This window comes from Aedes aegypti, chromosome 2 (assembly GCF_002204515.2).
Source record: "Aedes aegypti strain LVP_AGWG chromosome 2, AaegL5.0 Primary Assembly, whole genome shotgun sequence".
Classification (NCBI taxonomy): domain Eukaryota; kingdom Metazoa; phylum Arthropoda; class Insecta; order Diptera; family Culicidae; genus Aedes; species Aedes aegypti.
The window spans coordinates 414,556,858-414,571,000 of NC_035108.1; the positions used below are offsets into that span (position 1 = coordinate 414,556,858).

A 14,143-nucleotide genomic window follows, 5' to 3' on the forward strand; every position below is an offset into this window, starting at 1 on the left:
GACTTCAAGCAGCTTTCGGGACATGAGTTTTATACCGCATCAGCAAAACTTTTCAAAACCATCAAACTATCGAAATTCCCGGAATAATACCCCGTCCGGCATGCCATATGCACTAGACTGATGCAAATTTTGAAGTTTTTGCTCCCCTATGTTTAAACGGTGTCAATTATGATGACAATCATTCTCCCAATATTTGAATTGATTCGGAAGAAATTTGGTTGTGCACACGCTATTTGAAGTTTATCTGAAAATTACTATGGAACAGGCAAACCTTTTGTGTTCAGTCGTCTCACTGCTCATAATAATAATCTATGGAAAAGTAAACAAACTCTACTCATGCGAAATCTTCCCACTACGTGGAGTGGATACGAGTAACTGACACTGAAGAAGACTGCAAGTGGTAGTCGAAATACGCATATCTGTCAAAGATAAGCATTTAGGAGCGGAATTAAAAGGTATATGGTACTCCATCAACTTTTAAGTTTCTCTATTGATATTCTGCTCGGAGGATGCGAACATTAATTAAAGAGTTGTATAACCTGTTAACGGGGTGTCGTAAAAAATCGGTAGTACAAAAAATTACAATTGTAATTATAAATAAAAGCATCGTCTAGATGTGGAAACACTGATTCGAGATATACGAAAAAGTTGAAGCATGGATTAAGAACTTTCCAAAATGGACATTTAAGTTTTCATATTCTGATGATAGATGAAAACACTGTTGAATTGTTATCAAAAGAGCCCGATGTATGGGTTTGTTATATCATTAAATTTTAAAGATAACGAATGTTCATCAAAATTGTAGGAAGTGTTACATGCCATAAACTCGGCTGAAATACTTATATTGATACAGTCGCCTCTCCACATCTCGATATCGAAGGGACCATCGAGATAGGGAGAGATCGAGACAAAGAACACATTTTTGAGGAATACTAGATTGAAAAACACTCCGTTGCCAAGAAAGTAATAAACAAACAAACTTCATTTCGCGCTCCTAATTTGTTTTGAATCCCAAAAGATTGGTCTAGTAACCTTCGATATTGGTCATATCGACATACGGAGAGAAAATTGAGAATGATAAATGAACAGAAACACATCGAGATATGGAGATATCGAGATAGGAAGGATATCGAGATATGGAGAGTGAAAATGTATGCAGACTGAAGGGACTTATGAAATCATCGATATAGGGAGAGATATCGAGATGTAGAACATCGAGATGTGGAGAGTCGACTGTATTAAAAATAAATAAAAGAAGTTCAATATCAATAAATTCGAGTGGAAAAGAAAAAAATAGAATGCTCTTAAAGATAATAATACTCTTCAACTGTAATCCAATTTTTCATGTAAAGCTCAAAATTATGTCGTAGATGGCAACACTGCTTTAGTAGAATAAATAATACTCAATATTTCAAATTTTCTGCACGTTATTAAAGACGAATTTCGAGCAAAATTTATGAAAGCGTTTTTTTTTCTACACTTTTGTAACTTTATGGAGGGATTATTAGACTATGTTAGACACTTTACTTCACTTTTGCAACAGGAAAAATAAAACACCGTCAAACAAGGCTTCTTCTGACATCATTTTTACACAGAGAAACAGACGTAACACTTAGAATAAATCGCGATCAAAATTATAGTCGCGAAAACACGCTCAATACTAAAAACACTGTAGGTGGCCGATGGACCAACAGGTGGCGGTAATGTGTAAACGTCAAACACGAACAAAAACGACGCGAGCGCTGCGGATGGTCGATTGACCACCTACAAGATATTCGAATCGATCGTTAAAAAGTTGGTCGATGACCAGCGATGAGAGTGTGACGTCTGTTTGTCTGTGATTTTTACATTCTTAAAGTTTGAGGATTTGTAGCTCTAAGATGGATTTCGATAAATCTTGCACATATCTAAGTTGTATATGTACATAACAAATATGCAAAATATGAGACAAATCTATCAAGAAATAAAAAAATGCTTAAGTACCGAAAAAAATGTCCTTCAAGATAAAGAGGGAGCTACTTTGGACACTGAAAATAGAATGATTTTTTCACATAAATTTTGAACAGATGCTATAGATTATCACGCATTAGTATATTTTTGAACGTTTTTCATTGAAAAACATAATTTAGAAACTTGTAAAATCCGAAAAACTACATATACCTATATAACACTTTCCACACACACATAGTTTTAAGTTTGCAGTATGAAACTATAAGTTTACATCCTTTTTAATGAAACTATCAGCTACGAATGCTTCATTGTTTAAGTTGATACAAACGAATGATGTAACTACCAAGTAATGAGATGATTAATTAGTTCTAATTTTAAATTAATAAAATTCGTTCTGAATCCTAATGCTGAATGACTGAAATGTAGTAGAATCTTATTAATTCCTGTCACTAAAAGTACTGATTATTTAAAATGCAATAAATGAAGTACAAGAATAATGCTTCGCAAAATCGTGAACCGTGAAAATTTCACTCTTCTTTTCAAAGTATTTTGGTTCTCAATAGTTTTGAGATTACGTAAGAGTAGTTTATTGTTGGCAGATGAAGGATGCTATTGCTCTGTACTGCAAATTCATTTTTTAAATAATGTTGTGAGTTTACCATTTATAGGTATTGAAATATATATGTTTTCAGGTTATTTATTTTTCTGAATCCTTTGTTTGTTTGTTTTTTTGTATTGATAAATATACAAATCAATTCCAAATAAAATAAATATCGTAAAAATAAGACCATTGATCAATTATTTTTATAAAACAACAATTTTCAACATAAAATTGTAACAAATTTCTATGAAACAAATTTCTATGATTCGATTGTTTTTGGATATGCACCTAATAACGTTCCACGATATGTGAAAAATTTAAACAATGTATACTTAGCAAATATTTTTTGGCTTGTGAATATGTATTGGTACTTTTTTGATATATTTTCTTATTCATCCTGTTATTATTGATTATGTTCCACAAAATGTTCATGCCTGGTTGTAGAGCATATATTGATCAATAAAAGTGTTGAAGACAAAAAATGGCTCAGATTAGTATTTATGTTACAAATAAATCCAAAACGAGAGTATCCAAAGTAGACCCGGAATCAAAAGTAGTCCCGTCTGACTGTACTAAAGATCACTAATTAGGCGAGCAAATAGCAAATAGAGTTTTACAGCATTTGCTACTAATAGTGATTTTAAGTATTTTATTTTTTTTTTGCAAAAGTGAAGTGAAGTGTTAAAGTTCAAATGGTATGCATTTTTTGTTACACATTGCATTCGGGAAAGCGAAACACAATCGTTTTTTTATGCTGGCAACACTGATAACATGATACAGTCAGGTCGCCTATTAGGCACATGGTTGGAAGCGTTATAGGAATCCGCGTTAAAAAAGACCCAGGACTCATATGATATCATCAATTTGTGAGTGTTGAAAACCTCATCTGCGTTAATAGATAGCATAGTACTGTCTTGGGCGAGGATCATCCTTTTAGTTGAGTACTTGGTCGGTAGGGGCGGTTTTTCTGACTCGCACTATGAGCCATGAGAAATAAGAATGTAAACTTTATAACATATGCCACCAGGTAGCGCTAGTGTGCACGAAACTATTGATTTGCAAATATCTCATAATCCTGACCTCTTGGGAAGATGGCGTCTTCGGCAAAGTTGTTCAGTAGCTCAAGAGCTAACATTATTTGAGTGAATTTTAGATCATACTCAAAATGCTGAAACTCATTGAATTTCTTCACTTTTTAGATTAAAAACCTTTTTCATATAGAAAGCCTATCCAAACCGTTTTTTTTTTGGTGTTTATTCAATTTAATTAGCAAATTTATATGTCGTAGGCGTTTTTATCCTTTAGGTTTCTTGCCACTTTTTGATATTAAGACAATTCGAAGTTTCACATTCTTTTTAAAAATCGAATAATTAAAAATATTCTACCAAGTTTTTAATATTTTATTTTTGGTGAAATTTGTGAAAAATCAAAACTTAACGAAACTCTATACTAGACTACTCTTCTTCTCTCATATATTGAATTTGAAAATTTTAAACACAATGCTGTGCATTACACATTAAATTGCCTAGGTAACTAGTTAAGTGTATACAGAATAAAAAAATATCATTGAAAACTATCCTGATTAACTTCTTTTAAAAACCCAATCTCAATAGAGAAACTTAAAAGTAGATGGAGTACCGTGTACCTAGTGGATACGAGTAACTGACACTGAAGAAGACTGCAAGTGGTAGTCGAAATACGCGTATCTGTGAAAGATAAGCATTTAGGAGCGGAATTAAAAGGTACACGGTACTCCATCTACTTTTAAGTTTCTCTATTGAGATTCTGCTCAGAGGATTCGAACATTAATAAGAGCCAACTGACATATTCTGAATTAATTGGCATTTTTACAACAGTCTTAATCAATATAAATGACCAGTCGATACTTACGTGTCAACATTTTTATTTCTCATTACAACATGCAGCCAACCCGTATTAGTGTCAGAAGTGAAACTGCGGATAGAAAAGAAACAGATTAGTATACAAACACGGAATATGAAATAATAACTTTACTTTTATGTTGGGTAATAGGATCTTCAGAAAAATTAAACTAAAGTGTAGCAATGAAAAAAACTAATTAACCTGTTGACAGGATTTTGCTTGTTTGACCTTGCAAGGACAGTGTAGCCATCCAGAGTGCTATTTGACATCGGTCCAGGCTCAACCTTCACGTCCTTCTCCATTAACAACACCTTCTGCAGACAGTTTAGATCGAACTTGATAATGGCTGTTGTGATGGGAAAAAGACAATCAATAAATCCAGAAGTTAAAATTGTTCGCGCATTATATTTACTTACATTGTTCCACTGGGCCCAACTTGAGTGCAATGTTGTACAAAATATCGGCTGTCCAAAATTCTGGAATCCGTACAAACATCTTCTTAGCATCGGCAGGCAAATGGAACCCAAGTTTATGCAATAATAACACAAACGGTTGGTAAGTTAGAATGGAAAACTGCTCTTGATTCCACGGAACGACTGGAATAGACTGCTTTTTCGCTGTAAATGGATTTATGACTTAGAGATGGATTTAAATCTGGGAAGAGGAATTACTCACTGATGCAATGATAAGAAACAGATTCCATAACCACCACGTTGCTGTTTTCATCAATGCTGGATGAAATGTACATGTTGCCACTGAGAACATTCAGTTTGACAAAGCAACAATTAAGCAGACTTTTCTGCAACCATACAATCATGTTGCTTTTGTTTTCCTTCAGCAAACGATCCCGTAAAACCTGAAAGCGTGTGCCGAAAGGATATTCATCATATCAAAACCAAAAACATGCGTGGTCATCATCATACATACCTGTATGTCATCGATAGCCATTGAAGGAGTCTTATTCTCATCATCTCGTTTCCCAGAATTGCAGGACGCCACAGAAAATGCCGGAGTTTGTACATTACGTTCATATCCAGGATTTTCCACTTTCATCAGATCATCATACTGCATCAAAGAAATGATATCCTGCTCCCAAAGTTGTTCGATAATGGAAACTCGTGTTTTTTGTTGGTTACCGCTCTCTTGGAATAGGTTTAATATATCTGCTACCAAACAAGAGCTTTGCTTACACTGCACGTAATACCACTGCAGTGAGTCTTTTTCTTCCTGTGTCCATGGATTTATACCGGACAACAGTTGAGTACTTATTTCAGGTAACGTGCTTGCCAGTGGACTGGGTTGAGGGGTGTTAATAAACTTGTGAATAACATACTCGATAAGGTCAGACCAATCCTAGAATGTAACATGTGAGTATGTGTTTTGGCAGTTTCCGAAAATTCAAATGTTTACTCACATCACAGATCTCATACTCTGTTTCCCAAATTTGGGAATAGGTTTTAAGTATGTTTGGTTGAAATAATACATTAATCTGTCCCAAGTCACCACCAACGTGGTGCATCATAGTGAAGATGCAATCGTTTACAAATGCCCCATTATCACGAAAATCCTCCAACAACAGTCCATATTGATGCATAATCTCTACAGTTGCAAATCTAAAAGGGAACGTCTATCAATCTAAAACTATTCTGCAATATCCAATCTAATCGAGTACAGACAATTCTTCACAATTCGATACACTTCAAAGATTTTCATCGGCATCGATTTGTGGAGAGCTGACTATAGGTATGCTACGTACTGTTTGATGTGTACCAACATATCACCATTGTTAGCTTTGGCAATTCCCTGCACTCCATCCAAGAGCAGAAGCAAAATGTGGTTGGTTACAATCAAATCCTGCAAATACTGCCGGCTCTGTACGTTTGGATTATAGCATCGCAGTAAGAGCACGAACAAACACCGCAAGTCCTCCGTTGCACAAATCTGCAGCTGCAAAAGTTTCAACCTGTCCTTGTCCTCCTGTCGCATCAGCCATGGATTAGTTGATGAAAAAATGCAAACGAAAAAAACGACTTCATTTACATCCTCCCACAAAGCTGCTAACACCACTTACCTTAGTTAAGTGCGAGCTTTTCTTGTAAGTGTCGAGAGCCTGCAAAAATTCTCGGATAGCTGTAACGACCTACGGATGATGAGATAAACGAATGTAAAAAAAGGTTTTGATGCTAGGCAAACATGTGCTTGATGCATTAAAGATAAATTAGTTCCAGGAATTAGCTGGGACCAATTTGAAAATCAAATAGCGTTAGCAACACAAGTTTACTCGAGGAAATAGAAACGTTTGCTTTTAATTAGTTTCTTAACAGGAGCATGTTAAGTTTTCGGTGCTCATCAGCATAGAGAAATTAAATCAAAGTCAAATTAGTTTATTCCTGAGAAGTATGAATTAACCGTGGCTAGTGAAAAGTTTGAATCAAACATTATCATTATCAGTGAGATCAAAGTTTTTGTGGGAGATGATATATACTACATTTCAAGGTAGTGCATTTCGAAAGCATGTACATCAGAAATATGGCTTTATCTGATTCGTTTTATTTGTTAACACTTCTAATGAAATAACGTCACTCTGACAAATTGCAGGATTGCTCTAAGCCCTGGAGTATGTTTTCATATTTTCATATAATTATAAATATATGAGTTATGATAGTCGTAATGATTATTGCAAAGTTTATCGCATAAGTGGCTCAATAGCTTCCTATGTAACAAAAAATATTATTTCGTGCATTCTATATGAGTTTGTATCGTAAAATTACGAATGTTTTGAATAAAATAACTTAAAATTCTATCATGAAGAACAATTTGTAACGAAAATGTCTGAAATGCTTTAGATTTCAATAAATTATTAATTAGCAATTCCATGATGGAACCACATTCCACCGAGCAGTAGACCAGTTGCTGCAAAGATTGCAGAGATCAAGATTGATGGAAGTTTGACAACGTTAGGAAGAATGAAGCATACTTATTTTTTTCATAAATTGTAGATGTTGTCTTTGGTTGTGCTACTTTTCCCCGAATGTCGTTCCCCCGAACGCCAGTTCCCCGAATGCTGATTCCCCGAATATCCCGTTTCCCCGAATATCCCACTTCCCCGAAAAGATTTTAGCACTCATATTTGTCATAACTTCATCATATCAGGGTGGTGGCCGTACTGATCATCTGTTATGCACCCTTCTTTATTTGATTGGCGCTTCTTACGAGTGTTCAGGAGTGTTGGCAACATGTGTCGAGTCGAGAATGACCAAATTCTTCCTTTCTTTATTGCTTATCGTTCTTTCTTATTCACTATCCTACCAATGAAAACTATTCTAGCTTCTATTTGAACTGCAGACATTTTTCGGGGAAACGAGCCATTCGGGGAAAAGACATTCGGGGAACTGACATTCAGGGAAACGACATTCGGGGAAAAGTAGCACAATCGTTGTCTGTCATACTCTCCAATATTCATGTTTCATAATCACAGAATGTGATCTTCTCGAAAATATTATTTCCTGTCAAAATACTTCCGGTTTCATAACGTGAAAAAGCTTTTGCTTTCCAAAATACTTCCATTAATTCACTCAAAAAATACCATTTGCTTGAAACAACATACCATATATATTGACTGAATTATCTTGGATATAAATGGCGTAATTCTTATTTTAAAGCTGTACCAAAAATACATAGTTGTTTCCATTCCCTTCGTTGCCACTCTGGAGATATGTTATCTTTGGTTCATTTCAAAACAATGTCGATTAATGTATTGATGATATCATTCTTTTGACATTCGAATTCCGGACAGGACATGAAAATCATAATTAGAAAACTCGAATCATTAATTGAACTCACCAATTAGAGAGACATCTAAGGCAGTTAGGCATTCTTAATTTTTAGAGCTATCCATGGAAAGTACTTATGGTAAACCGGGGCAAGTTGAGGTAATATGAAATGACAAGGTATCAAAGTTAAATTTTAAAATGATGAAAAATTTAACTACAGAATCACGAAGTTGACAAATGTGACAAACTTTAAAAAAAAGAAACATTTGCTAATTTTGGTTGACATCAAAACTTTTCCTTTCATCTTGCCCCATTCATTTGAACTTGCCCCGGTGTACCTTAACAAGCCTCCTAAATGGGAACTTATGACCGATAAATTTTGAAACATTTCATGTGTCCAAAAGTTTCCGAAATTCCAATCAAAACGGTATAGAAATACAGAGTTGCGATTTATTTTTACATGTTCTCCAAATTATTTTTCTAGTTTCTTTTATGACCTACCTACTTGAGTGGTTAAAAAGGTGGGAAAACATTTGTGTCAGCTTTACATACAGAAGCATTTCCAAAAACTGCTCCGAAAATTTCAAAACAATTTTTCATAAAATTCATGTTGAATTTCTCTGAAGGCTCTTCCTATAATTTATGTGGAAGTTTTTGGAGTAATTCTCTTCCAAAAACACACAAAAAGATTTTCTTTAAGTTGCATTGACACATACCTAGTCAGTGTCATTATCGAGCGCAAAATACTTAGGAAGCCTTTGGAGCCAGCTTTCTGATACCTGATTCAAAATCAATAGAACAATCATCAAAATCATGGTACAAAAATTTGGGGTCTTCCGTCATTGTGGTCTATGTAATCTGCAAAATGCTGGGGTTACATGAGTGTGATGCTAGACAACCGACTGAATTTCAACAGTTACGTCGATCATACATGCAAGAAGGCGGCGAAGGCGAACAATGCGCTGAGGTTGAAGTTCACTTCCCCATGGTATCTTCCATTCCAGTCTGACACATTTGGTATTAGCCGATGGGTCCATCTACCCTTAGTGGAGTTATCCCATTCCTGCTGCCAACTTCTGAGCGTTTCCTCTTTACACGTGTCGCGGACACCTCTGGTACCTCTTCGGTTGAAGCATTGAACATCTTTCTTGATGATGAGCCCGATGGGCGTCATTCCGGCTATTATGCACACGGCCTCTTTGGATACCATCCGGTATGCACTTGCTACTCTTAAGCACACTATCCTGTACATGCTTTCCAACCGCGTTAGGTTTCTACTCGTTCTAAACGCTTTTGACCAGATTGGTCCTCCATTCCTTAGTATAGATAACGCCACGCTTGCCAGTAGTTTGCATTTGCTGCCAATTACAGCAGAGCTGTTAGACATAATCCTCGAAAGGGCTGCTAAATATAACCGTAGATGCCGTTTTACAGGCATATGCAACGTGGCTAGCGAAGCTGAGCTTGTCATCGATCATTACCCCAAGATGCCTAAGGGATCGCTTAGACTCTATGGTGCAATCACCTACCGAGATAAGAGCCCGTTGCTCGGACTTGTGGTTGTTGACCTCCACCACCTCAGTCTTGTGACTAGCCAGATCTAGTTTCCTAGACTTTATCCACTCCTAAACTATGGAAATAGAGTGCGCTGCTGTCAACTCTACTTCCTCCATCGATTCACCATAGACCACTAGGGTGATATCATCGGCGAAGTCAACAGTCGGAAAGGGCAGCCTCAGAACGTCATCGTACATCGCATTCTATAGCAGCGGGCCCAGGATTGAACCTTGGGGTAATCCCGCGGTAATCCGAACGCTTTTCTGCCTCTCCTCTGTGTCATACAGTAGAATCCTACCATCAAAATAGCTTTCTAGAAGCTTACACAACTGCACCGGCACCTTGAGGCGGTGAAGTGCGTGTGCTATTGCTTCCCAGCTTGCGCTGTTGAACGCATTCTTCACATCCACAGTGACAATCGCGCAGTAACGGGGATGCCGCTGTCTGAACGACCGACTGGATAGCGTCCATAGTAGATTTACCTTTCCTGAATCCAAACTGGTTGTTGGACAGGCCGTTCGCACTCTCCGTATACGGCACTAGCCTGTTGAGAATCAACCTATTGACCAAATAACTTGCCCGTCGTATCTAGTAGACAGATAGGTCTATACGCCGACGGGTCACTTGGTGGTTTTCCCGCCTTTGGTAGTAGCACCAATTTATGTCGCTTCCATACATCTGGGAAGATCCCTTGATCAATGCAGCATTGCATCAAGGTTCTGAACATGTCCGGATCCGCGTTCACTGCCGCTTTCAAGGCAACAATCTGGATATCATTGGGTCCCGGTGCTTTGTTTGATGTGAATGACTTCACGACTTCTGCCAGCTGTTCGTTCGTCACTCTCGCCACTTCTTCTCCTTCATCTGCCACATACGGCGCAGGGGGCCATGGGCTTGTGGGATGGTGCGGGAAGAGTACATCGATCGCAGCAACTCGGACGACTTCTCTTGGGGCGCTATGGCACCTTTGGTCTTAGCCTGGGAGGGAAGCACCGATACCGTGTGGGACCGAAATCCGTACACCTAAGCACTAAGCCAGATAAAAGCCTATGATTAAAATGTGTGGGTTTGTATAGAGAATCGATCAGCCTTTTTTCAGTTACCTTAACATTTTTTTAGATGTAAATAATTACATCAAGATCTAAAAGTTTAGTAGAAATCATTAAAAATAGGAATAAAAATGACTTGCCTTGAACCGAAATCCGTACACCTAAATAAGGTTGAATCAAAATCCGTACACCTGTGATTCGAAATCCGTACAGCTACTTACAATTTAAAACCTGGATGCTAAAGATGGCATTTTTATCTTCTTCTCTCTATTACTGACAATACATTCCAAATTGGACAACATTGTGTTCTAAGAGCACTTTCATGGTTTGTAATTCTTCACAAAATAACATATTTTGCATTAGCATATCGTATACTGTACATTGTATGTGAATAACAGCAGTGACGTACGAAGTTACCTATACATTAAAGTATAAATGAACAGATGTCACCAAAATCGATAGTTTTAACATACCTGCTTTTCACCCACCGGCAATCCTGCTGCGGCCGTTGCAAGGATCCAGTTCACAATTCCGGCTTCCTCATCGGTTGTGAAAACTGTGGGAGCACCGTTTTTTTTGGCGTGCCGATTTATAACAGCATCTCTGACAGTGGTCTTCGGTATACCAAAAGCATCCGCAGCTTTCCAGAATGCTGGCCATTGCGCAATGCTTCAACGGCTTTCTCCAAATCTCCAGCGCTATATTTGGGCTTCATTGTATCATGTGTTTTGACTAGAACATGATGAAATATGTAAAACTTTTCCTGTGTACGGATTTAGATTCAAATTGAAAGTATGAATCAAAATCCGTACAGTACAATAAACCTCAAAAATAGTTATTGTACTGGTCAGAAACGGCATATACTGCATTGGAATAACAAATACTTACTATTCAAAGACATCGTGATAAGCAGCGGACTCAAAAAATTAGGAAGTTTACTGTTAATCTGTTGAAAACTATAACGACTTTTGTTAGCAAATCAAAGGTAAACAAACCACACAGCACAATGGCAAGCGATCACATTTTGAATTTTATAATTTTCAAATCATGGCCTACTTAAATACAGTTGGCATTACCAGCAACTTATAAATTATTGTGATTCGATGTGTCCATTTAATACTGGATATTTTTCCATTTAAATACCAAAATAATGATAATTAGGTCAAGTGTACGGATTTTGGTGCTGTACGGATTTCGGTCCCTCACGGTACTACACAGGAAATTTGATAGAATTTTTTTTCCAAACTGCAAGATAACTCCAGTTTGCCAACGACAATCAAGGCAGGCTTGGTGAAAATTGTGGTGATAAGGGTAGGAATAATGATTTAAAGTGTACTTATATGTTATGTGTGTATTTGAAATAAATTAAAAGTGTTGATTGAACCACCCTAATGCGAACGAGCGTGTAAACGAGCGAAACGTAGTAAAAACTTAACGAAGTGTTTGGTCGGTTGAGCAACGCATCATGAGAAGCACGATTTGCAGCCGACGCGTACGACTGGAATCGCGTTGGAATTGAAATCGAATAGAACGAAAAAACGAGGACTGCACTTCGTGTTTAACGGCGGAGGTTGAATCGATTACTCAAGCGAGCTCGTGGGTTTGAAGAAAAACGAATACGATCATTCTGCTAACTGTTGTGTTTGCGATGAGGTGTTGGACTTTTACTATCGTCCATCGTTTACTACAATGGCGCAGTCGGTAGGATTTTGATTGGATTTGGATTAGATTTTGATTGGATTTGGTTTGGACTGGGATTGGATTGGGATTGGATTTGGATTGGATTTGGATTTGATTTGGATTGGATTTGGATTGGATTTGGATTGGATTTGGATTGGATTTGGATTGGATTGGATTTGGATTGGATTTGGATTGGATTTGGATTGGATTTGGATTGGATTTGGATTGGATTTGGATTGGATTTGGATTGGATTTGGATTGGATTTGGATTGGATTTGGATTGGATTGGATTGGATTGGATTGGATTTGGATGGATTTGGATTGGATTGGATTTGGATTGGATTTGGATTGGATTTGGATTGGATTTGGATTGGATTTGGATTTGGATTTGGATTTGGATTGGATTTGGATTGGATTTGGATTGGATTTGGATTGGATTTGGATTGGATTTGGATTGGATTTGGATTGGATTTGGATTGGATTTGGAATTGGATTTGATTGGATTGGATTGGATTTGGATTGGATTTGGATTGGATTTGGATTGGATTGGATTGATTTGGATTGAATTTGGATCGGATTGGATTTGGATTGGATTATGATTATATTTGAATTGGATTTGGTTTGGATTGGGATTGGATTTGGATTTTAGATTGGATTTTGATTGGATTTGGATTGAATTTGGATTTAATTTGGATTGGATTTGGATTTGATTGGATTAGATTTGGATTGGATTTGGATTGGATTTTGATTTGGATTTGGATTGGATTTTGATTAGATTTTGATTGGATTTGGTTTGGATTGGGATTAGATTGGATTGGATTTGGATTGGATTTGGATTGGATTTGGATTGGATTTGATATGGATTGGATTTGGAATGGATTTGGATTGGATTTGGATTGGATTTGGATTGGATTTGGATTGGATTTGGATTGGATTTGGATTGGATTTGGATTGGATTTGGATTGGATTTGGATTGGATTTGGATTGGATTTGGATTGGATTTGGATTGGATTTGGATTGGATTTGGATTGGATTTGGATTGGATTTGGATTGGATTTGGATTGGATTTTAATTGGATTTGGATTGGATTTGGTCTGGATTGGGATTGGATTTGGATTGGATTTTGATTGGATTTGGATTGAATTTGGATTGGATTTGGATTGGATTTGGATTGGATTTTGATTGGATTTGGATTGGATTTGGATTGGGTAGGATTGTACTGGATATAGTTTGGTCTGTATTTCATTAGATTTGGTTAGGATTGGATTTGATTTTGTTGGATTCGAGTTATATTTGGATTAGGTTTTGATTGGATTTGGTCTGTATTTGAATTGGTTTGGATTTGGATTGGATTTTGATATGAAATAGATTTCTAGTTGAATTGGATTGGATTTTGATAGGATTTGGATTTAATTTCGTTTAGTTTGCAATTTTTTTTTTGGACTGAAAGTGGACTAGATTTCAATTGGGTTGAAACCGGATTTGATTTAAATTGTATTTAAGGAAATGACAAAAGCTAGCCCACGAATTAACTAACTTTGTGGTTTGAATAACATTAAAAAGTTTTCGAAAGTTATTATCAGACATTTATATATAGAGTGGAGAAGAGGGATAATGTGGTGATAAGGGTAGGAATAATGATTTAAAGTGTA

General features: G+C 36.7%; 1 protein-coding gene across 13 annotated transcripts in view; it reads right to left on the reverse strand.

The window, feature by feature from the left end:
* The window catches only part of LOC5567962 (protein timeless), a 201,494-nt gene that overhangs the window by 121,327 nt on the left and 66,024 nt on the right, over window positions 1–14,143 (reverse strand). For 12 of the 13 annotated variants that reach the window (XM_021847394.1, XM_021847389.1, XM_021847386.1 and 9 more), the window contains 8 exons: window positions 6,504–6,572; window positions 6,189–6,409; window positions 5,847–6,045; window positions 5,360–5,785; window positions 5,108–5,288; window positions 4,849–5,049; window positions 4,634–4,778; window positions 4,442–4,504 (listed from right to left, as the gene is read on the reverse strand). In XM_021847394.1, the coding sequence (XP_021703086.1) occupies window positions 4,442–4,504; window positions 4,634–4,778; window positions 4,849–5,049; window positions 5,108–5,288; window positions 5,360–5,785; window positions 5,847–6,045; window positions 6,189–6,409; window positions 6,504–6,572 (1,505 nt within the window). Of the gene's footprint in view, window positions 1–4,441; window positions 4,505–4,564; window positions 4,779–4,848; window positions 5,050–5,107; window positions 5,289–5,359; window positions 5,786–5,846; window positions 6,046–6,188; window positions 6,410–6,503; window positions 6,573–14,143 lie in introns of those variants that run through there. The other variant, XM_021847397.1, reaches the window with a different exon arrangement.